Below are 24,845 nucleotides of genomic sequence, written 5' to 3' on the forward strand. Positions count from 1 at the left end.
AGCCCTGATCATAGATTCCCCCACCTCAAGTTGAATCTGGCAGCAAATTGAGCCAAAAATGTGCGTGTGCGTGCGTGCGTGCATGCATGACTTGCCAGCATAATCAACATAGAATCATAGAATAGCAGAGCTGGAAGGGGCCTACAAGGCCATCGAGTCCGACCCCCTGCTCAATGCAGGAATCCACATTTTGCAAAACGTCAAATGCCCCCAGCCCTTTGCCTGGTTGCCTTTTTTGTTTTTTAGGAGACACTCTGATGTGTGTGGTAGATGGCCCAATCTGTAGATTTTCCACCGAAGGGGTGGGTGGGTGGGCGCCCTCTCTCCCTCCTGAAAGCACGCTGCCTCTCCTGTGATTGCAGGAGGAACTTCGGGTGATATAGATGACTGGAGAAAGTTCCTGGTGTTGCTTTTAGAGCTGCCTTTCCTCAGCATCCCGCCTCTTTGCTCCTCGCATTTCCTTTTCCCAGGGTACCATAGTGGATAGGTGCCTCACCCTTCCTCTTTGTGAGGTTGTGCTGTCTTGCAGTTAGTCATAAAAATGTACCCGTTAACAAAAAATTGACCAGCCACCTGGCGATAAAGGGAAGTTTAAGCAAAAGGAGGAGCCCATAACTTGAGGAAGAGCAGCTGCTTTGCATGCAAAAGGTTCCTGGTTCATCTCCAGTGGGGATCTCCAGTTCAGAATTTATTTATTTATTTATTTATTTATTTATTTAATTACATTTATATACCGCCCCACAGCCGAAGCTCTCTGGGCGGTTTACAACATTTAAAAATAGTAAACATTAAAAGTATACAATTTAAAAACACACACACACACACACACACATAAAAACAGTATAAAAACAACAGTATCCATTTAAAAACAACAATTGTGGGGTCCATTAAAAACAAACTTAACGTTGTTAAATGCTGTTAAAAAGCTGTTAAAAAGCTGTTAAAAAGCTGTTAAAAATGCCTGGGAGAAGAGAAAAGTCTTGACCTGGCGCCGAAAAGATAACAATGTTGGCGCCAGGCGAGCCTCATCGGGGAGATCATTCCACAGTCGGGTGGAGAAGATCTCAGATGATGCAGCAGCCAGGCAGGTCAGGGTTTTCTGGTCAGTGCATGAATAGGGGAGACCTTAGAAGCCTTGAGCATCATGATGCAGGAACAGTGGGACAGGAATACTATAAATATATACATTTAGTGGTCTCATTTATAACTCTGCATATACCTTGATAGGCACCAGGTTATATACCAGGTGCAGCTGAAAACGTGCCAAGGTTATTGATGAGGGACAGGGAGACGGTCTGGGAAGGTGCGTTGGAAAGCACCTGTTGTGTCCCAGGTAGACTGCCCAGTGAGGAGCAAGGATGTAGATATTCCCCAAGATGCTCCATGGTAGCCTCAGTTTATTTATTTATTTATTTATTTATTTATTACATTTTTATACCGCCCCATAGCCGAAGCTCTCTGGGTGGCTCACAAAAATTAAAAACATCATAAAACAGCCCACAGGTTAAAAGCACAAATACAAAATACAGTATCAAAAGCACAACCAGGATAAAAACCATGCAGCAAAATTGATATAAGATTAAAATACAGAGTTAAAACAGTAAAATTTAAATTTAAGTTAAAATTCAGTGTTAAAATACTGAGAGAATAAAAAGGGCTTCAGCTGGCAACGAAAGGAGTATTTATTATTATTATTATTATTATTATTATTATTATTATTATTATTATTTATTTATATAGCACCATCAATGTACATGGTGCTGTACAGAGTAAAACAGTAAATAGCAAGACCCTGCCGCATAGGCTTACAATCTAATAAAATCATAGTAAAACATTAAGGAGGGGAAGAGAATGCAAACAGGTACAGGGTAGGGTAAGCAGGCACAGGGTAGGGTAAAACTAACAGTAGAAAGTAACAGTAGAAGTCTGTTGTGCAGAGTTCTACTGTTACTTTCTACTGTTAGTTTTTCCCTACCCTGTGCCTGCTTACCCTACCCTGTACCTGTTTGCATTCTCTTCCCCTCCTTATTGTTTTACTATGATTTTATTAGATTGTAAGCCTATGCGGCAGGGTCTTGCTATTTACTGTTTTACTCTGTACAGCACCATGTACATTGATGGTGCTATATAAATAAATAATAATAATAATAATAATAAGTCTGCACAACATCAAGTTTTAAAAGCTTTAGGAAAAAGAAAAGTTTTTAGTTGAGCTTTAAAAGCTGTGGTTGAACTTGTAGTTCTCAAATGTTCTGGAAGAGCGTTCCAGGCGTAAGGGGCAGCAGAAGAAAATGGACGGAGCCAAGCAAGGGAAGTAGAGGCCCTTGGGCAGGCGAGAAACATGGCATCAGAGGAGCGAAGAGCACAAGCGGGGCAATAGTGTGAGATGAAAGAGGAGAGAGGAGAGTACAGTGTAGGCGCCAGGCGGACCTCTCTGGGGAGCTCATTCCACAGCCAGGGTGCCACAGCAGAGAAGGCCCTCCTCCTAGTAGCCACCTGCCTCACTTCCTTTGGCAGAGGCTCACGGAGAAGGGCCCCTATGGATGATCTTAAGGTCCGAGCAGGTACATATGGGAGGAGGCATTCCTTTAAATTACCTGGACCAGCACTTTGAATCGGGCCCAGACCTGGACTGGTAGCCAATGAAGCTGGAAAAGGACTGGCGTGATGTGATCTCGCCGGCCAGTCCCTGTTTATAGGCTTGGCTGCCCTGTTTTGTACCAGCTGAAGCTTCCGGACCGTTTTGAAAGGCAGCCCCACGTATAACGCATTGCAGTAATCCAAACGAGAGGTTGTCAGTTGTCACAGATGCCATTTTTATTCTTGTTCATTTTTTAAAATCCCCGCAGTTCTTCGTCGTATGCCAAGGGTTTCTGCAGCTGGCTCAGCTGCTGACATCTGGCTATATGCGAAGCACCATTTCAACCATCGAGAAGCGTTTTGGACTGTCAAGCCAGACGTCCGGATTGGTGGCCTCCTTCAATGAGGTACCGTCTTTGTTGCTTGCATCTTTTTTCTTTCTTTCCTCCGTCTGTCTTTCATAAGGATGCAGCTTCTCCAGCATTTTAAGAGGTCTTTCGAACCCTCATCTCATTACCCAGGTGGGGAACACGATGCTGATCGTCTTTGTGAGTTACTTTGGCAGCAGACTCCACCGGCCTCGATACATCGGCTGTGGTGCCATCCTCGTCTCCCTGTCTGGATTTGTCATTTCTCTTCCTCACTTTATAACGGGACCCTATGAATATGACCGGTCTGTTTCTGGTAAGGACTTTCTATATGTCATCTTCATGGAGCCTGTCTTTTTTAAACGAGGGAGTTGTTAATTCCTGCATTGAGCAGGGGGTTGGACTCGATGGCCTTTTAGTAGGGTGACCAACTGTCAGGATTTCCCCGGATTTGTCCTGGTTTTTGTTCTTTCCATGGTGTCAGGGGGGATTTTCTATAATTTTCAATAATGTCCTGGAATGACACACCTTCCCCTTTAAGGCTGCCATTAGCATGGCAGGAGGGAATGACATGCTTTCTTGAGGCACATCATTCCCCCACCCCGAGCTCCAATTGAGGTCTTAAAGGGGAAAGTGGGTCATTCGTGGACATGATAGAAAAGGCCGCAATTGGAGTGGATGGTGGTGGTGCAGAATGAAATCCTTTCCCCTCCTCCACTCCAATTGGGTTCTTTAAGGTGGCGGGGGAATAATGTACTTTCTGCAGGACTCAGAAAGCTGCTTCCCCACACACACGCTAGGTATCCTCTTTTCCCAAATATGGTCACCCTACTTTTAGGCCCCTTCCAACTCTACTATTCTGTGCTTCCATGATTCTATGAATTTCAGATTTGGGACTGAACAAAGAGCTACTGCTTTTCCCTCATGTTACTTGAAAATTATGGTTGAATAAGCCAAGAAGGAGGCAAACTCCGGTGCTCAAAGGAAGAAGGGAACTTTGGCCACAGCTAGACCTAAGGTTTCTCCTGGGATCATCCAGGGTTCGCCCCTGCCTGAGCACTGGATCCCCTGTGTGTCACCTAGATGAACAGGTTTGACCCCTGGACGATCCAGGGATAAACCTTAGGTCTAGCTATGGCCTTTATTGTGCTTTACGCGTTTCGGAGAAGAAATCCCCTTCTTCAGGAGCTGTTTTTAGTTCTTTTGCAATTCCTTAACTACAAGAACAACATTTTCTTCTTTTTAGATGCTTGTATACGCTGTTTCTTTGTGCATTCATAACTTGTTCTCCAAAATGTGTAGAGCACAATAAAATTTCCTTCTTCCTTTGAGCAGCGGAGTTTGCCTCCTCCTTCATTATTCGTTTACGGTGCCTTTATTTTTTATTTATTTATTTATTTATTTATTTATTTATTTATTTATTTATTTATTACATTTCTATACTGCCCAATAGCCAGAGCTCTCTGGGCGCTAAGCTGTTGCTGTTGTTGCTACCGGGCGGCTAGATACCAGGAAATGGGTTTAAGGGGGGAAAATGTAAAAAAAATCAATGGATGACCCAATCCGATTCAAATTTGGTATGCTTAAAGCTCTCCTTAATATCTATAATTGTGCCAATTTTGATGTCTTTATCTTTAAAGCTTACGCAAATGTAAGCATTTGTTTAATTTTTCTTCAAATCCTGCTCCTGTGCCCCAGTGGCCACTCGGAAAACAACAAATGATACGCTCGAAAACTAGTAGCAAAATATTGCACTTCTTTTGGATTTATAGCACAATTAAAGCAGGATGCATGGGAGTCCTTCACAATCAAAGCAGATCATAAACTGGAAAACTTCGGAGTCCTTTGCACACAATTCGCAGTGATTGCACAGTATAACGCTGGTGTGATAAAGCTCTTAAAGTAAATGTGGGCTGGGTCAAGTATTAGCCATTCGGGGGCACCAAACTAAATAGAAAGCGGAGTGAAGATTTGTTTTCTAGGGGGAAATGCCTTGCCAATACTGCCAGTTTAATCCTGAAAATTAAGGACCCCTTCTTTCTTAATCTCTGTCTTTCTGGTTTTGTGAACTGCCCAGAGAGCTCCGGCTATTGCACGGTATAGAAATGTAATTAATAAATAAATAATAATAAATGTAGCAGTGGCAAGTTGTGAGTTAATTATTTATTTATTTTTATTTATTTATTTATTTATTTATTATTTATTACATTTCTATACCGCCCAATAGCCGGAGCTCTCTGGGCGGTTCACAAAAATTAAAAGCATTCAAAGTATAAAACAACAGTATAAAACCATACTATAAAATACCATATAAAAGCTCAACCAGATAAAAACAGCAGCAATGCAAAATTACAAATTTAAAACACCGAGTTAAAATTTATTTATAGACTGTTAAAATGCTGGGAGAATAAAAAGGTCTTCACCTGGCGTCTAAAAGCATATAATGTAGGTGCCAAGCGAACCTCCTTAGGGAGCTCATTCCACAGCCGGGGTGCCACAGCAGAGAAGGCCCTGCTCCTGGTAGCCACCTGCCTCACTTCCTTTGGCAGGGGCTCGCGGAGAAGGACCCCTGAGGAGGACCTTAGGGTCCGGGCAGGTACATACGGGAGGAGGCGTTCCTTCAGATAGCCTGGCCCTTTCCCTCCACATTCATGCCTGGATAAGCCAAAAGCCACTTTACCTATTTCAAAGCCAATCTGCTGGAGGAAGAAGGACGCTGAGTTAAAGAAGCAGGAGGAGAGGTGTGCATTTGACGATTATGGGCTAGATACAGGCGACACCTTACGCCAGCCTTCCATGACCTGGTGCCCTCCAGCTCTGTTGGACTGCAACTCCCATAATTCCCAGCCAGCATGGCCAACTTGGAGGTTGGAGAGGCTTTAACTCATTACTCATGTGCATGCCTTGCATGTAGAAGGTTCCAGGTTTCAGCCCTTGGCACCTTCAGCTAAAAGGAATGGTCAGGCTGGGATAGGCCTCTGCTGGTGGTGAGAATAGGAAACATTAGTCAAGATGGACCAGTGGTGTGATGCAATAAACGGCAGCTTCATATATCAGGAGAGTTGACGGTACTATGGCCGAGGCATTCACGTGCGCCTCAGATGTATGCTTCATGTCTTTAGTTTTACTTCTGTAATCTCCGTTCAAGCAAGTTATGTAGGGTTTTGAAGCCCTTAAATACCCGTGCAAGCTGTGAAAAGAGGCAGCTGTGGGAGGCATGTCTGCATCATGGGCAAAGATGCCTCTTGGAAAAACCTTCTAGCCAGGTGTGTGGTCAGAGCGAGGGGTGCTCTTGATGCCTTGGAAGGAGGCATCTCACGGCTGGGGAGTTTGGTATGAACGTTGCCTTGATGGTAGACCCTATCTTCATTTATATTGTGCAAAAAACCCTCTGCTTTCTGTCTCTATGAACCTGAGGACTGAACTGGGAGATGTGGGTTTTTTTAGGAGCAAGGAAATATTCTGTCACATTCCTCCCTGTAAAAAAAAAACACTTCTAGATTTATTGGCTTCCTGGAGAAGGAGCTGCATCGCAAGAGCAGAAAGCAGAACAAACTTGCGGCAGGATGTACTGACAGCTTGTTCCAGGGAAACACGCGGCAGTAGAAATCCAGGCCAAGTTGGGTTTTCAGCTTCTGCGTTTGGAAAAAAAGCAGATTCCCCTCTTCTTGTCTGAGGCCGAGCACTGCTAAGATTATTATTTATTTAGTATTATTCATTGACAGACATTATGCCTTGCCCTATCAGCTTGGTTGTACTTACTTACTCACTTAATATATTTTGATCCCACTTTTCAAACAAATATTGCCTCCTAAAGCAGCTTACATCAATTAAAAAATGAAAGACAGGTTCTGCCCTCATACCGACAGGCTAAGGGCCTTGCTAGACCTACTGGGGAATCCGTGTGGGAGGAGGGGCCAGCCCATGCTAAAACTAGCACAGGCCATCGCCCCATCTACACATAAGACAGGATGGGCTGCTAGAAGGACCCGTCGCGTCCACCATTTTTTTTTTAGTTTAAAGGAGCGCACCACCAGAAAAGGTAGGTGTTTTTTTTAAAAAAATTGGGTCCCCTGCTCCCCCCTTCATCCCCCCCATGATCTCCCCTGGCCTCCAATCCCCCCGATCTCCCGATCTTTCCGCCCCCCCCATGTCCCCAGCCTCCGTTTCCCGCCACCCCCCATGTCCCCTGGCCTGCAATCCTGCTGCCGCCAAGTCTCCAGCCTGTGTTGGCCTCCGCCGCCACATCCCCGGCCTGTGATGCCCGGCGCTGCCATGTTGCCAGCCTGTGATGCCCGGCTGGGGGACATGGCAGTGCCGGGCATCACAGGCCAGGGACGCAGCGGCGGGGGGATCGCAGGCCAGGGGACATGGGGGGGGCGGGAAACGGAGGCCAGGGGACTCAGTGGCGGCGGGAGTACTGCGGCCTGTCCACCGCTTTTCCCAGCTACTCACGTGTAAATGTGGTAGCCGGGAAAAGCGGCGGAACAGTCCACACGCCCGCGGTCCCGGCCTCAGCCTGACCTGAGGCCGGGACTGCGGGGAAAAACGGGCTAAAAGGGGTTTCATTTACCCCGCGTCCAGGGAAGTTTCACCCCTGCCTGACCCCGGGATCCCCTGTGCGTCATCTGGACGCACAGGGGCGAGCCTGGGGCAAGCACCGGGCTAAACCTCCATATAGCAAGGTCCTAAGACAACAAGACAGACAAGGAAAGGGGAGCAGACGGAAATGGTGGAGGAGGGAGATCAGTTTCACAATGCCCAGAACAAAGTAGTAAACTGCAAACTTACATTTAAATCCACTTAGGTCCAGGTGGATCTTTCCTTGCTGGAATTAGAACCCAGATCTCTCGAGCTCTGGTCCAACGTCTTAGCCACTATACCACACTGGCCCTCATTTTGTTTTTCTTAGTCAAGATTTATGTCCTATTTTTCTACCAAAATAATAGCCAAAGTGGCTTACAATAAAAACAATACAATATAACAAAACAAAATACGATACAACCATTACAACTGTAAATAATGATAGGTAAAACATCAAAGGCAGCAATATTAATATTTCAGTGATAGCATCTCAAAACAGCCGGTCACATTTTGCTGGTTGGAATTTTCATCAGTAGAACTGCAATAGAAATACCTTAATGGAAATGTCTTTATGACTTTTAACAATTTTACTTTGGGCTTTCAGTCTTCAGAAACTGCAGGTGGATGATATGGAATAACTAACAATTAGAGGAGAAGTGAAAAACCCTTCTCCACCCCCACCATGCCTATCAGCATGAGAGCTAATAGTTAGAACCAAAATATCAGTGAATTTATTGGAAAAACTTAGGAAAATTCAAAGCTGTTCTGTGATTTGGATCACTGCCTCAGTATGCTGAACTCTCCTTGGCCATTGCTAGAACAGGGTTTAGCCCGGTGCGAGCCCTGGGCTCGCCCCTGTGCATCCAGATGACACACAGGGGATCCCGGGCTCAGGCAGGGGTCACCCCTCCCTGGGCCCGGGGTAACAGGCACTGCTTGTGGCCTGGTATTTCCCACAGTCTCGGGCTGAGCCTGAGACCACGGGCATGTAGACCAGTCCTCCGTTTTTCCCAGCTACCGCAATTACTCACGAGTAGCCTGGAAAAGCGGCGGACGGGGCACAGTGCTCCGCAGGAGCGCTGGGCCTATTGGGGCAGGGGGAGAGATGGGGGGGATCGTGGGGAGGAAGTGAAGATCACAGGGGGGAAAGCGGAGATTGTGGGGGGAAGCGGAGATTGGGGGAATTGCAGCCAGGGTGGGGAAATCGGGGACGGGGGGAGTGGGGAACCCTTTTTTAAAAACAATAACACTTACCTTTGTCGCTGGTGCGCTCCTGTGCACCCGGCCCTTTAAGAGAAAAAAAATGGCGGACGTGACGGGGCTTTCCTATAGCCCGTCGCATCTGACGTGTAGACTGGGGTGACAACCTGCACTACTTGTAGCGCGGGCTCGCCCCTCCTCCCACACGGATCACCAGATAAGTCTAGCAACGGCCTTAGTCATTTTATGAGAGGGATATGAATTAATGAATTAATCCTTCAAGATGGATTTGTAATGTAACTGAGACCATTGCGCTGTTTGTTGTAACTTGTATGGAATGTCGTACAATTCTCAAACTTCAGGGGGAAAGGTAGGGGGGATCTTCATGAAATCCACAAACTCTGTCCCTTGGATTCCCCCTGATTTTAGCCAAACCATAGCAGGGGGGGGGGGGCTGGGTGTTAAGCCCCTGTCTAATTTGAGAACTGCTTTTCTACTTTTATAAATCATATTATTATTATTATTATTATTATTATTATTATTTATTTATTTATTTATTTATTTATATAGCACCATCAATGTACATGGTGCTGTACAGAGTAAAACAGTAAATAGCAAGACCCTGCCACATAGGCTTACAATCTTGATTAATAGACAATGTGGTTCTCTTTCCCAGATACTAGTGGCCTGACTGCATATATTCTATGCAAGGATAATAATGTTTCCTCTCTGCTAGAAATGCTTCACCTAATCACTCTGCCTGTTTAACAAGATATGCTTTAAAAAAGAAAAAAAAATACTGACAGATTGCAGCTCAGCATACTGAGGTCGGCAGCAAGCCATCACTTCCATGTAAGCATGTGGCTGGCAGCATCAGTTCATTTCCTTTCTCTCTTCTATTTTTTATTTGATAACACAGAGAAGAGATTGGAAGGCAGCTACAATTTTCCTCCCATTGGCTCTATCTGAGGCTAAACTGGCAAACAACAGCTGCAACCCAATAATCCTTTCCTGGAAGTAACTCCCATTGAACTCAGTGCCACTGACTTCTGAGTAGATAGGCACAGGATTGCACTGCACACACTTGGAGAGAGAATTCTCAGTCAGCAAATCACACTGTGCAAAACAATTTTCTTCCCCTCAACTTCAATACTGTCCTTTAAGTATTCCAAAGAAATTATTAGCATGATGAAGGGTTTGTTTTTTTAAAATGACTTACTGGGTGGCTAGTCGAGAAGGAATTGCTGCACACAGACAATTCAGGGCTTCCTTCTCCTCTGGCAGCCTGCTTGCTTTCTGTATTCTGTGCCCATTCTTCCTCCACCCCTTCAGATGGGAGAGCCTGAGAGCGAGAGGAAAATGTGCCCTGCGTGGTGACCGAGGCTTCTTCTAGGTTTTGCAGTGGAGGGGTGGGGAGTGAGGCAGAAGTGGGGCGCCCCAGCCTTTCCCGCACAGAGATCCAGGAGGAAACGTGTCCTCCCAACGCTTCACCCCACAATTTCTTGCCCTGCACGACTGTGCCGGCCAGGACCACAGCAGTGCTGCGAGAGGGTGGAGGAGGCATTTCTGGAGGCGTCAGAAACGCGTCTTTCAAGCCTCTCCCCTGCGACGATGTGGGCGATTTCCAAAACAAAAAGCCTGGATCAGCACGGGGAGACCATAACCTTCCCGGACATTTCAATAAAATATTAAATCCCCCCCCCCCCCGGACGCTGGATTTCTGACCCATATCCGCACTTGTCCTGGGGAATCCGGTCATATGGTCACTGTAGTAGTGGTAGTGCCCAGTTCTCCAATTACCTGCTTGAATCCTCAGGGCAAACAAATTGAAGGGTATCCACCATGGCATGACTAGAGAGGTCTCCAGCAACAATGAACTCTTTCTCCTCTAAAAGTGGAATCGAAGTTGGAATGCATGCAAGCGATTTTACCTGTAAAACATTTAGCAAATTGGCCAGAGTAGGCCGCTGAGGGTTCAACTAACCCCGCTTGTGAGCCCAGATTTAAAAAGTTTTGAACCACCTGGAACACCTCTGCTAGCCAGCATTAAGTAGACACAATAGTAACAGAAAAGTAAGCCTGCTTTACTGCTTCACCATCATGGTAGAGTAGGCCCAAAAGTTAGATCTAGCTTCTGTTTGATAGGACTTGCTTTGAGTCTTTCACCATTTGTGTTCCAGCTGTCTTCGCACAGGTTTCATTGTTTTGGGGGCAGATCTTAAAGTGCAATCACATCTCTGCCAAAAGGCCAACTCCCCATTCCAGAGGTCGAGGCAGGACCACTAGACATGTCATTAGGAAATTGCCCCAGGAACATCTGGAATCCATGAGTTCATGCACAGTGTGCCCATTGTGGGATGCAAACCCTTTCTCAAACTATTTTTTATTGCTCTTCAAAACTTGAAATTGGAGGCAAGATTTGGGGTTTGAAGGGTTTTTGAAAGTTTCTGTGGCCCAAACTATTTATCTGTAGTGGCAGAAGTAGAAGTAACTTCTTAAAGTGTTTGTTTTTTGCTACTTCCATAGGTGACAGCAATGCTCCTCATGGTGACAGACATTTGCCCCCAGGGACTGAAAGAACTGGGCATGTTTAGCCTGGAGAAGAGAAGATTGAGGGGAGACATGAGAGCACTCCTCAAATACTTAAAAGGTTGTCACACAGAGGAGGGCCAGGATCTCTTCTCGATCCTCCAAGAGTGCAGGACACGGAATAGTGGGCTCAAGTTAAAGGAAGCCAGATTCCGGCTGGACATCAGGAAAAACTTCCTGACTGTTAGAGCAGTACGACAATGGAACCAGTTACCTAGGGAGGTGGTGGGCTCTCCCACCTTACAGGCCTTCAAGAGGCAGCTGGACAAGCATCTGTCAGGGATGCTTTAGGGTGGATTCCTGCATTGAGCAGGGGTTTGGACTCGATGGCCTTTTAGGCTCCTTCCAACTCTACTGTTCTATGATTCTATGATTAAACCACAACATAGTATTGTTTTAAATGGCATTTTGGGGACTTTTGTACCCCTGAAAAATTTGCTGAAACTTCTTCCTACCTAAAATCTTGCCCCCAAATTGTGTGTGTGTGTGTGTGTGTGTGTTTGTGTGTCAGTCATAGAATCAAAGAATCATAGAATAGCAGAGTTGGAAGGGGCCTACAAGGCCATCGAGTCCAACCCCCTGCTCAATGCAGGAATCCACCCTAAAGCATCCCTGACAGATGGTTGTCCATCTTATTTCTTAAGCTTGGATTAAAGGGGATTGCTGAGCACCAACATTTTCTTTGCATAAACCCTTAGTCCTGGAAGGTGTTAAAAAATAGAAGGTGCTCCGCCTACCCCAGGGTTTTTTCCTGAGGATTGTGTTCATATGGACTAGAGATGGCTGGACTCCTTGAGTGCAGGCATTGCCCATTTGGTAGGCATTGCTGACCACCTTTTTAGCCTTATCTTAATTGCGCCTCCACGCAGAGGAAATGGCTGGAGTACTTAATTCACCTGATAAAGTGGCTTGTAATCTGCGGAAGCTTCTGCCAAAATAAGTCTGTTATCTTTCCAATGTCCCAAGAACCATTGTTCTTTTTCTTGAGAGCACTGAGTGGGCTGACTGCTTGAAAGAAGGAATAATTTTAAGACACTGAAATAAGAATTTATTGGAAGTCGCAGAGAGCCCACGCCATTGGCTCTAATGAGCGACCAGCTCCACTTGGCTCTTTCTCTCCCTGAACTGTGTAACTTTAAGAACTGGTGCCTGAATTTGTTTCCTTCCTTCCTTCCTTCCTTCCTCCCCATCCCATTTCCCTTTCATTTCATGCCTTTTGGATTGCAACCTCGTAGACTTGTTCGTTGTGGATCTCATTTAAGACACTCTAGGAGCCTTTTTGCTGAAGATGATGGAACAGATTGAGGGGAGACATGATAGCACTCTTCAAATACTTTAAAGGTTCTCACACAGAGGAGGGCCAGGATCTCTTCTCGATCCTCCCAGAGTGCAGGACACGGAATAACGGGCTCAAGTTACAGGAAGCCAGATTCCAGCTGGACATCAGGAAAAACTTCCTGACTGTTAGACCAGTGCGACAATGGAACCAGTTCCCTAGGGAGGTTGTGGGCTCTCCCACACTAGAGGCCTTCAAGAGGCAGCTGGACAAGTATCTGTCAGGGATGCTTTAGGGTGGATTCCTGCATTGAGCAGGGGCTTGGACTTGATGGCCTTGCAGGCCCCTTCCAACTCTGCTATTCTATGATTCTATGATTCTCTTACGAGCATTGAAGTCGCCACATCGACAGTATAATAATAGCACTAAGTGCTTCATATAGCACTCGTACTCATTCTTAAAGCAGACCTGTATGGTAGGCTAGTGTTATTATTCAGGTGCAGGGCTGAGGCTGAAAGAAAGTGGTTTGCTGAAATGAATTCATGGCAGAGGTGAGATTTGAACTTGAGGCTTCCTGGTTGACAGCTCAGCCTCTAAGCCTGCTACACTTGCTCAATACCAGGAGCTTTTTAGATGGGGCAGGATGAGGTCCTTGGAGATCTGCTGCTGTTAAGGCTAGCCTGGGATAGACGGACCGGATGACAAGACAGCTTTGTAGGCTCAATAAACAGATAGTTTGTGGTAGATGTTGATGTGTCGCCAAAGTTTATATCTACTTGGCTCGGAATACAGACTTGTTCAGCTATTAATGCCCAGCTGCCTTATTAATCAAGTGGTAGCTCCTCTATACACAAACACGCACATGGAATGTAAATCATGCAGTGTAATGGCAGCATCCCAGTGCAGGGAACCTGGAAAGTTGAGGTCAGGTGACCTCGGTGGCACGGAGCGCCTTCTACAAACTCCAGTTGGTGGCCCAGCTACGCCCCTATCCAGACAGGGATAACCTGGCTTCAGTTGTCCATGCTCCGGTAACCTCCAAGTTAGATTACTGCAACGCACTCTACATAGGGCTGCCTTTGAAGACGGTTCGGAAGCTGCAGCTCGTGCAAAATGCAGCGGCCAGATTGATTTCGGGAACCAGAAGGTTTGACCATATAACACCTGCTCTGGTCTGCTTGCACTAGCTGCCTGTATGTTTCCGAGCCCAGTTCAAGGTGCTGGTTTTGACCTATAAAGCCTTACACGGCTTGGGACCACAATACCTGATGGAACGCCTCTCCCGACATGAATATACCCGGTTGCTACGTTCAACATCTAAGGTCCTCCTCCGGGTGCCTACTCCGAGAGAGGCTCGGAGTGTGGCAATGAGGGACGGGGCCTTTTCGGTGGTGGCCCCCAGACTGTGGAATGATCTTCCTGACGAGGCTCGCCTGTCGTCAACACTGCTATCTTTCTGGCACCAGGTTAAGACTTTCCTCTTTGCCCAGGCATATGGCGGCACATCTTAATCACCCACTTGTTTAGTTTTTTAACGGTTTTTAATGCTTTATGTGTATATGTTCGGTATTTTAAATTTTGTATACTTGTTTTTATCTCAATTTTAGAATTTCTGTAAACCTCCCAGAGAGCTCTGGCTATGCTTTAAGGTGGATTCCTGCATTGAGCAGGGGGTTGGACTCGATGGCCTTGTAGGCCCCTTCCAACTCTGCTATTCTGATTCTATGATTCTGTAATTCTAATCAGTAGCTCAGTTTGCCAATTCTAACTTGAGCCAAAGCAAATTTATTCAGGAATTGTGGCAAGGCAGTGTGGAAAGCCTCACAGCACTTCCTTTTGCCTCTACAGGAATGTCAAGCAATGCTACGGATATGTGCCTCCCGAATCAGAAGGATGTTTCCTCCATATTTGACGCATGTTCTGAAAGCAAGAAAGAAAACCATGTTGTCCTGGGTCTACTGTTGTTTGGGCAGACGCTGCTGGGAATTGGTGGGGTTCCCATCCAGCCTTTTGGCATCTCGTACATCGATGATTACGCCAGTAAGACCAACTCACCTCTCTATATAGGTAAGATGTGGGAAGCAAAGGGTAACCCAGGCTACTGCCTTGTGCTATATGGGTGCAGGGTCTTTAGCTGCGGCCTGTGACGCACCTGAAAATGGGGGTAGGAGTGCCCTGAACTAATGAAGCAGGGGATGGGGGGGGAGCCATTATGGCTTGCAGTTTTTACAGTATCTTGCTGACTTTTAACCTGAAATTGTTCTGTTGTATTTCTGTTTTGTTTAAATAATGTTATATCTATTGTACATCTTCTGAAATTCATTGGATGAAGGGAGAGTTGGAAATATTACATACACCTACAGCTATAGATATATCAGGTGGCAATTGATGGGAAAGACCCCTTTCCTGTTTTCACCAGCAAACGTTTCATAGAATCATAGAATAGCAGAGTTGGAAGGGGCCTACAAGGCCATCGAGTCCAACCCCCTGCTCAATGCAGGAATCCACTCTAAAGCATCTCTTACGGATGCTTGTCCAGCTGCCTCTTGAAGGCCTCTAGTATGGGAGAGCCCACAACTTCCCTAGGTAACTGGTTCCATTGTCGTACTGCTCTAACAGTCAGGGAGTTTTTCCTGATGTCCAGCTGGAATCTGGCTTCCTTTAACTTGAGCCCGTTATTCCGTGTCCTGCACTCTGGAGGATCGAGAAGAGATCCTGGCCCTCCTCTGTGTGACAACCTTTCAAGTATTTGAAGAGTGCTATCATGTCTCCCCTCCGCCTTCTCTTTCCCAGGCTAAACATTCCTTTTCCCCCTCTGAAAGCCGGCTTCCATTGTCTCTGGCAGAATCATAGAATAGCAGAGTTGGAAGGGGCCTACAAGGCCATCGAGTCCAACCCCCTGCTCAATGCAGGAATCTACCCTAAAGCATCCCTGACAGATGGTTTAAAGGAGAGCAGTAAACCTGGGAAGAAATGGCACTATGATGGATTCATACAGCACTTCTCCCCAGTTTCCTCTCTAGACTAAGCTGACATTTTTAGCCTACCCTGGGCAAGAATTTGCCAATATTATTTTAAATATTTTGGTACACAGCTGAATGAGTGGGGAAAATGCAGTCTCTGTTTGGAAAGTCTACATTTTAGACTTTAAAACATGGCATGGCCTGACAACTGATCTAAATATACATTAACCCATTCACAATATTTATTTATTTATTACATTTTTATACCGCCTCAAAGCCAAAGCTCCCTGGGCGGTTCACAAAAATTAAAACAGTCTAAAAACACAAAAACAAAATACAGTATAAAAAGCACAGCCAGGATAAAACCATGCAGCAGAAATTGATATAAGATTAAAATACAGAATTAAATCAGTAAAATTTAAATTTTAGTTAAAATTAAGTGTTAAAATACTGAGAGAATAAAAAGGTTTTCAACTGGCGCCAGGTGGACCTCTCTGGGGAGCTCATTCCACAGCCGGGGTGCCACAGTGGAGAAGGCCCTCCTCCTAGTAGCCCCTGTATCACTTCCCTTTACAGGGGCTCTCAATAATGGGATTATGTATACATACCCAAAGCAAGTTCACCAAAGATATCAATCAGGGTTGGAAACCTCTGGAAAGCACAGGGCAGAGTGTGTTGTGTGAATCCATCTCATTGTTCCAGTGCATAAGGGCAAATCTTGAGTTGTACTAAGTAGACTTCCCCATTAAGAGCAAAAATTATGTTTCCTTTTTACAGGAATCCTTTTTGCTACAAGTACCATTGGTCCTGGAATTGCATTCATATTGGGGTCAGTCATGTTACGTTTTTACGTCGATGCTGACAAAGTTTCTGCATGTAAGTTAACAATGCTTCTGCATAAGCATATTTGTGAGAGTTTAAATCCCGTAGGCACAGAGGAAAGTGTGGGCTGGGATTTCTTCTATTGTGATGATTACCACTATTCCCAGTAAACATTTACCTAGCCTGTGTCGCTGACACAAAACCCAGACATACTCTTAGGCTTTTACTGAGCTGAATTTGTTTTGGGGAATTGGGGGCACACTCTGCATGAAGCTGCAGCAAGAAGAAAATCTGGCACAAAATGCCTTTATGAAACTGCAGTTTTTTAGGCAGGAAACCATGCTGTTGCTGTGAAGTGGCATTTGCATCATGTGTGTCCCGATGGAGACTGAGATACAGTACCTCTGGAGTAAATTGTTCATGTAGATAGCCCCCTGGTTCTATTAGATAGACTGTGCTCTTGAATAGAGCTGCAATGGGGAACTGTCCCCTAGTAGTAGAACTGTTCTGTAAGCTAAACTCTCACAATCAGTCATGTTTCTGAAGGGCTTATCCCCTCAATATGGAGAAGTTATCTGCAGACATGTGTCCCAAACAAACATGGTAACAGATAGTGGACAACAGTTGAATACCTACAGAAAAAAACCCCACTTCTACTCTCCCCACGGCCTGAGCTCGATCCCAGCAGAAGCTGGTTCTCAGGCAACCGGCTCAGGTGGACTCAGCCTTCCATCCTTCCGAGGTCAGTAAAATGAGTACCCAGCTAGCTGGGGGAAAGGTAACTACGACTAGGGAAGGCAATGGCAAACCACCCCGCTACAAAGTCTGCCAAGAAAACGTCAGCAAAAGCAGGCGTCCCTCTAGGAGTCAGCAATGACTCAAGTGCTTGTACGAGAGGTTCCTTTCCTTTCCTTTTTCTGTTTTTAATAACTCAAAAGAAAGAGCAGTGATTGAAACAGGCTTGTTACAAATATGAAGTCATAGCATGCTTTTTCAGGCAAGCCTATTTTTATACTTGAAATACAAGGAGAAACTAAAAACCCAAAGATGCTTTATTTGGAAACAAACACAAGGTGCCCAAGCTGTATTGGGGGGGGGGCATGGACAGGGGAATTAGCGATTAACAGTGTAGTCTTATGCATGTCTAATCAGAAATAAGCCCCACTGAGTTCAATGCCACTTACTCCAAAGTAAACTTGCTGAAGAATCAGCAAAATGCGTATCAAAACAAAATGTGTGTGTGTGTGTGCTTGGAGTGGGGATAAGGTTCATGAAACTGTCTCAGCTTGACTTACCGGGTCAATTTCATGAATTTTTGGGCAAATCCCTCTCTTTCTGCACCCTAGATAGATAGATATATCAACAGCCCAATGTGCTATGCACTACACAGAAGAGAAGTTACATGATCCCTGCTCCATGGGGCGGACAATCTAGAAGAAAAAGGAAAGGAGCAGTTGAATGAGGATAGAGGAGGATTTATGGGTAGCCGGTAATGCATAATAGAGCAAATGTGGTTCAATGTAAGCAAGGCCAGATCTACACTAAGCAGGATATAACACTATGAAAGCAGTTTGCAAACAGTGTATAGAATGTGTCATGGGCCTCAACAGTTGTCAGTGCACTTCAGTACTGTTATAAAGCAGTAATGTAGATAACATTATGCACGTTGGGGCAAAAAAAACCAACTTCAAGTAAAACCTGATGGGATCTGAACTGGCAGTTAGGGACCAAGGAAGAGATCAGATTATGGTGGACAGGTTGATGAAGAGGTCAACCCAGTGCGCGGCTGCTATAAAGAAGGCAAACGACATGTCAAACATTAATAGAAAAAGAATTGAGAATAAAACTGCCAGTATCATACTTATTGTTGTTTATTCGTTCAGTCGTTTCCGACTCTTCGTAACTTCATGGACCAGCCCACGCCAGAGCTTTCTGTCGGCCGTTGCCACTCCCAGCTCCCCCAAGGTCAAGTCGGTCACCTCCAGAATATCATCCATCCATCTTGCCCTTAGTCGGCCCCTCTTCCTTTTACATTCCACTTTCCCTAGCATCAGCCTCTTTTCCAGGGTATCCTGTCTTCTCATTATGTGGCCAAAGTACTTCAGTTTTGCCTTTAATACCATTCCCTCAAGTGAGCAGTCTGGCTTTATTTCCTGGAGTATGGACTGGTTTGATCTTCTTGCAGTCCAAGGCACTCTCAGAATTTTCCTCCAACACCACAGTTCAAAAGCATCTATCTTCCTTCGCTCAGCTTTCCTTATGGTCCAGCTCTCGCAGCCATAGGTTACTACGGGGAATACCATTGCTTTAACTATGTGGACCTTTGTTGTCACTGTGGTGTCTCTGCACTTAACTATTTTATCAAGATTTGTCATTGCTCTCCTCCCAAGAAGTAAACATCTTCTGATTTCCTGGCTGCAGTCAGCGTCTGCAGTAATCTTTGTGCCCAGAAATACAAAGTCTGTCACTGCCTCCACGTTTTCTCCCTCTATTTGCCAGTTATCAATCAAGCTGGTTGCCATAATCTTGGTTTTTTTGAGGTTTAACTGCCACCCGGCTTTTGCACTTTCTTCTTTCACCTTTGACATAAGGCTCCTCAGCTCCTCCTCGCTTTCAGCCATCAAAGTGGTGTCATCTGCATATCTGAGATTGTTAATGTTTCTTCCTGCGATTTTAACTCCAGCCTTGGATTCGTCCAGCCCAGCACGTCGCATGATGTGTTCTGCATACAAGTTGAATAGGTAAGGTGAGAGTATACAACCCTGCCGTACTCCTTTCCCAATCTTAAACCAGTCCGTTGTTCCATGGTCTGTTCTTACCGTTGCTACTTGTTCGTTATACAGATTCCTCAGGAGGCAGACAAGATGACTTGGTATCCCCATACCACCAAGAACTTGCCACAGTTTGTTATGATCCACACAGTCAAAGGCTTTAGAATAGTCAATAAAACAGAAATAGATGTTTTTCTGGAACTCCCTGGCTTTCTCCATTATCCAGCGGATATTGGCAATTTGGTCTCTAGTTCCTCTGCCTTTTCTAAACCCAGCTTGTACATCTGGCAATTCTCGCTCCATGAATTGCTGGAGTCTACCTTGCAGGATCTTGAGCATTACCTTACTGGCATGTGAAATAAGTGCCACTGTCCGATAGTTGGAACATTCTTTAGTGTTTCCCTTTTTTGGTATGGGGATATAAATTGATTTTTTCCAGTCTGATGGCCATTCTTGTGTTTTCCAAATTTGCTGGCATATGGCATGCATCACCTTGACAGCATCATCTTGCAATATTTTAAACAGTTCAGCTGGGATACCGTCGTCTCCTGCTGCCTTGTTATTAGCAATGCTTCTTAAGGCCCATTCAACCTCACTCTTCAGGATGTCTGGCTCTAACTCACTGACCACACCGTCTGAGCTATCCCCGATATTATTATCCTTCCTATACAGATCTTCCGTATATTCTTGCCACCATTCCTTGATCTCTTCTGTTTCTGTTAGGTCCTTGCCATCTTTGTTTTTGATCATACCCATTTTTGCCTGGAATTTACCTCCGATGTTTCTAATTTTCTGGAAGAGGTCTCTTGTCCTTCCTATTCTATTATCTTCTTCCACTTCCGCACATTGCTTGTTTAAAAATAATTCCTTATCTCTTCTGGCTAACCTCTGGAATTTTGCATTCAATTGGGCATATCTCCCCCTATCACTGTTGCCTTTTGCTTTCCTTCTTCCTTGGGCTACTTCTAGTGTCTCAGCAGACAGCCATCTTGCCTTCTTGGTTTTCTTTTTCTTTGGGACGGTTTTTGTTGCCACCTCTTGGACAGTGTTGCGAACTTCTGTCCGTAGTTCTTCCGGGACCCTATCTACTAAATCTAGTCCCTTAAATCTATTCTTCACTTCCACTGCATATTCATTAGGAATATTAGTGAGCTCATATCTTACTGATCTGTGGGTCTTCCCTATTCTCTTTAGTTTGATTCTAAATTGTGCAATAAGAAGTTCATGATCTGAACTACAGTCAGCTCCAGGTCTTGTTTTTACTGTCTGTATAGATGTCCGCCACCTTTGGCTGCAAAGGGTGTAGTCAATCTGATTTCGGTGTCGGCCATCTGGTGAAGTCCATGTATAAAGCCATCTTTTTGGTTGTTGGAAGAGAGTGTTTGTTATGCACAGTGAGTTGTCCTGGCCGAATTCTATCAGCCTATGTCCCGCTTCATTTTGTTCTCCTAGACCATGCTTACCTGTAATTCCAGATATCATTTGACTGCCCACCTTAGCGTTCCAGTCTCCTGTAACGAAAATAACATCTCTTTTTGGTGTATTATCCAGTAGGTGCTGCAGATCCTCATAGAACTGATCTACTTCTGCTTCTTCAGCATCTGTGGTTGGGGCATATATTTGGATCACTGTGATGTTAAATGGCTTACCCTTTATACAAATCTGTGGTGTGACCACACTTAGAATACTGTGTACAGTTCTGGTCACCACACCTAAATAAATAAATGTAGAGCTGGAAAATGTGCAGAAAAGGGCAACTCAAATGATCAACAGGCTGGAGCATCTCCTCTATGAGGGAAGGTTACAACAGCTGGGATTCATAGAATGATAGAATCATAGAATAGCAGAGTTGGAAGGGGTCTACAAGGCCATCGAATCCAACCCCCTGCTCCATGCAGGAATCCACCCTAAAGCATCCCTGATAGATGGTTGTTCAGCTTGGAAAAAAAGGAGATTCAGGACAAATAAAAGGAAGTCCTTCTTCACACAGCGCTTAGTTAAACTATGGAATTTGCTACCATGAGATGTAGTTTTGGCCACCAATTTGGATGGCTTTAAAAGGGGGTGGGATAAATTCCTGGAAGGGAAGGCTATCAGTGGCTACTAGTCTTGATGGCTATGTGCCACATCCAGTCTCAGAGGCAAGAAGCCTATATACAGCAGTTGCTGGTGAACATGGATGGGAGGGTGCTGTTGTACCATGTCCTGGTTGACAGCTGGTTGGCCACTGTGGGAACAGAGTGCTGGACTAGATGGACCCTTGGTCAGATCCAGCATGGCTCTTCTTACGTTTTTGTGGGAGTTGAAGTCCAAAGCACCAGGCTGGTGAAGGCTGCTCTAGATTGATAGCCAACTTTCTTGTTATCTGATCTCACATTTAGGATGTATTTCCTAAGGTTGTGAAATGGAGGCCTGGTTTACGAGAAATGAATCTTTCCTGGCTTCAAAGGGACTTTTGATGGTTTATGTCCAGTAATATCCCACATCTTGTTTAGTTGTTTTTTTGGCACAACTCCTGTTACTGAACTGGACAGCAATATTTGTTCCTGTTCATCTGTTCCAATCCGGACATGATTCAATTTTGGCTTGGCCAGTGAGTCCCCCTCCCCCCTGCCCCAGCCCAATTCCTTCCCATGACCTCCTCACTTCCCAATTGTTCGTGCCTGTCTTATACTCAGGGAGTGGATAGAGAGAGATGCATTTTTATGGCAAAAGAAATTACCTCTTTCATACAAGGTAATTCCACTGATACCTGGAATTGGCTGCCACAAGATGTGGTGAGGGCCACCAATCAAAGGGGACTGGGTGAATCTGTCAACTTTTAGGCACAATAAGATAAATCTATCAACTATTAGGCATAATAGTTAGCTGAAAAAGCCATAAACAAAGGCAGTGTAACTCTGAATATCATTTGAGAGGAGGCAAGTAAGAGAGGAATGTAATTCCCCCTATCTCTTAGGAGTGTTATTCCTAATTAACTGTGTAGGCTGGCTGTAAGTGATCAGTAACAAATGTGATTATTATTATTATTATTATTATTAATTTATTTATATAGCACCATCAATGTGCTATATAATGTGATGAGTTCTGGATGTCTTGTGAGATAAGTGTGAATAATAAGTGTGAGTAATGGAATGTATTCTTGGAAATGAAGAAAGGCTGCCATGAATCGGTTGGTCCGAAGTGCTGGAAGCAGCACTTAGCTTAGCATGCAAACCTTCATCTAGGTCAGCCTTCCTCAACCTGGGGGCGCTCCAGATGTGTTGGACTGCATCTCCCAGAATGCCCCAGCCAGCTGGCTGGGGCATTCTGGGAGATGCAGTCCAACACATCTGGAGCGCCTCCAGGTTGAGGAAGGCTGACCTAGGTGTTACTGCTGTTGATGGCAGACCTGGCAGAATCTACACCAGTGGTTCCCAGTTAGCTAAGTCCTGCGGACCCCTTGTTTTTCAAATGCCAAGCCATGGACCCCCTCCTTTTGAAAAAAATTGTTATCTCTATGGTAGTTACCTGTGTGAAGCAATTTTTTGGAGAAAATAAGGGGTAGCCCCTAATAAGCAAAGGCTTTTAGGGATACTAAAAAACAGACCATAAAATTTGTGATATTTGTGATATTACCGCGCAATAATGACAGTGATTTAGTCAGGAATATAAAGCCGAATTTAATTTTACTAACGTCTAGTTTACAATTGAACAAATTGTGACCTGTTGAGCAGCTACTAAACCTAAATGTGATGGGAGAAATCATGCCTCTTTTTGTCCCGAACAATCCTTTCCATGTCCAGTTCAATATTTCCTATTTTAATCTCAAATCTGGATCAGCCTCGAGCCGATTTCTATGCTTGTTCTTCATATATCAAAATGTCAGAAATGTTTGTTCACAAAGATACGTGGAACAAAAGGGAACTCGATGTTTCAAAGCTTTTTCACCTAACTTATCATCAGGAAAAATCTTCACCCAGAATTGGTCCAGTCGATATTCTTTGAAAAATGATTTCAATGAACCATCACAAGTCACGTCAACAAGTGCATCTTGCTCTTCCACAGAGAGAGTTGTTAGTTGTGCATCACCACATTCAAAAGGATTCCTTCTCCATGAGTTTTCAGGATTAGGTGCAGGGAAGTAATCTCTGAAGCTAGTTGCTTAATCACACAGCTGCTTTCCCGCACGGCGTCACCGTCGAAGCAAACGGAGTGCGGGAGACGGCGTATTTTCTTTTATTAAAACGGGGACCTTGCAGAGCTAATATGTGAATGGCGTCACGGACCCCCTGGGTGGGTTACGTGGATCCCCTGGGGATCTACGTAAAAAAAGGGGAATAGTTGTACAACCAGGTCTGAAACTAAAGCCAATTTTATTCTCTCTTGATCTAGTGAATCTCAAGTTTGGGAAACAAGCTACACAGAGGAAGCAGGGAAAAGTTACCAGTCTTGCTAGCTTCTTTGGGGAATGAAATTCTGGAGTCGAAGGACTTTTGGTTGGATCCAGCAAAGCTCTTCTTATATTCTTACTAGAAAGCTCCCTGACTTTGCATGGGTTGGAATAGCCCTTATTTTGGTACAGCAGTGACTTCAAGAAAAGTTGCGTAACTACCAAGAGTTGGACGCATTGTGCTCACCCTGTCTGGGTGAAGCCGCGTCTGCTGGCAACCCTCAGCACGGCCCCTGGCATGGTGCACTCCAGTGTAGAAATATAATAATTGAATGAATGAGGGAGGGGGTGTCTACTTCATTTGCCCAAGGAGAGGGATGCACTAATAGCAGGAGGGGGCCAGCTGTATATCTCTGCCCCTCGGACTACTCCCCCCCCCCGACTTCAAACTGTATTGACTGCAAAGCTGTCATGGAATCATAGAATCATAGAATAGTAGAGTTAGAAGAGTTAAGAGTGTGTTGGTTTGGGAAGTCTGTCACCTATTGAGTGAAGATGATACAGCAGGATCCAAACGCACAGACATGTTTAAAAGAATTAAAATGTATAAATGCATTTTAACAACCAAATAACCCAGAGGTGCCCACCCCTTTAGTACCCAAGTTTCAGATGTCTAGGTTTCTCAGTGTTGGACCTAGGGCCCTAAAGGACAGACAGACAGACATCTTTTTTATATAAATAAAACATTGGTCCATCTAGTTCAGCATTTATGTAGAATCATAGAATAGTAAAGTTAGAAGGGGCCTATAGGCCCATCGACTCCAACCCCTCGCTCAGTGCAGGAATCCACCTTAAAGCAGACCTGACAGATGACTGTCCAGCTGCCTCTTGAAGGCCTCAGGTGTGGGAAAGGGAAGGAACCTCTCGTGCAAGCACTGAGTCATTACTGACTCTTGAAGGGAGTCAGGCCTTATAGCGGGGTGGTTTGCTGTTGCCTTCCCCGGCCATTATTACCTTTCCCCCAGCTAACTGGGTACTCGTTTTACTGACCTCAGGAGGATGGAAGACTGAGTTGACCCGAGCCGGCTGCCTGAAACCAGCTTTCGCTGGGATCGAACTCAGGCCGTGCGGAGAGTTTCAGCGGCAGAAACTGCTGCTTTACCGCTCTGCGCCACACGAGGCTACCAGTGTGAGAGAACCCACAATTTCCCTAGGTAACTGGTTCCATTGTCGTACTGCTCTAACAGTCAGGAAGTTTTTCCTGATGTCCAGCCGGAATCTGGCTTCCTGTAACTTGAGCCTATTAGTCTATGTCCTGCA

The 24,845-nt window shown here is 45.1% G+C and overlaps 1 protein-coding gene across 1 annotated transcript in view; it reads left to right on the plus strand.

Moving 5' to 3' along the window:
* SLCO2B1 (solute carrier organic anion transporter family member 2B1) overlaps positions 1–24,845 on the plus strand; it is an 80,141-nt gene that overhangs the window by 7,155 nt on the left and 48,141 nt on the right. The window contains exons 2-5 of the mRNA XM_063127871.1: positions 2,850–2,987; positions 3,102–3,264; positions 14,446–14,664; positions 16,338–16,436. Of these exons, the coding sequence (XP_062983941.1) occupies positions 2,850–2,987; positions 3,102–3,264; positions 14,446–14,664; positions 16,338–16,436 (619 nt within the window). The remainder of the gene's footprint in view (positions 1–2,849; positions 2,988–3,101; positions 3,265–14,445; positions 14,665–16,337; positions 16,437–24,845) is intronic.

The sequence above is a fragment of the Elgaria multicarinata genome, chromosome 5 (genome assembly GCF_023053635.1).
Source record: "Elgaria multicarinata webbii isolate HBS135686 ecotype San Diego chromosome 5, rElgMul1.1.pri, whole genome shotgun sequence".
Classification (NCBI taxonomy): Eukaryota; Metazoa; Chordata; class Lepidosauria; order Squamata; family Anguidae; genus Elgaria; species Elgaria multicarinata.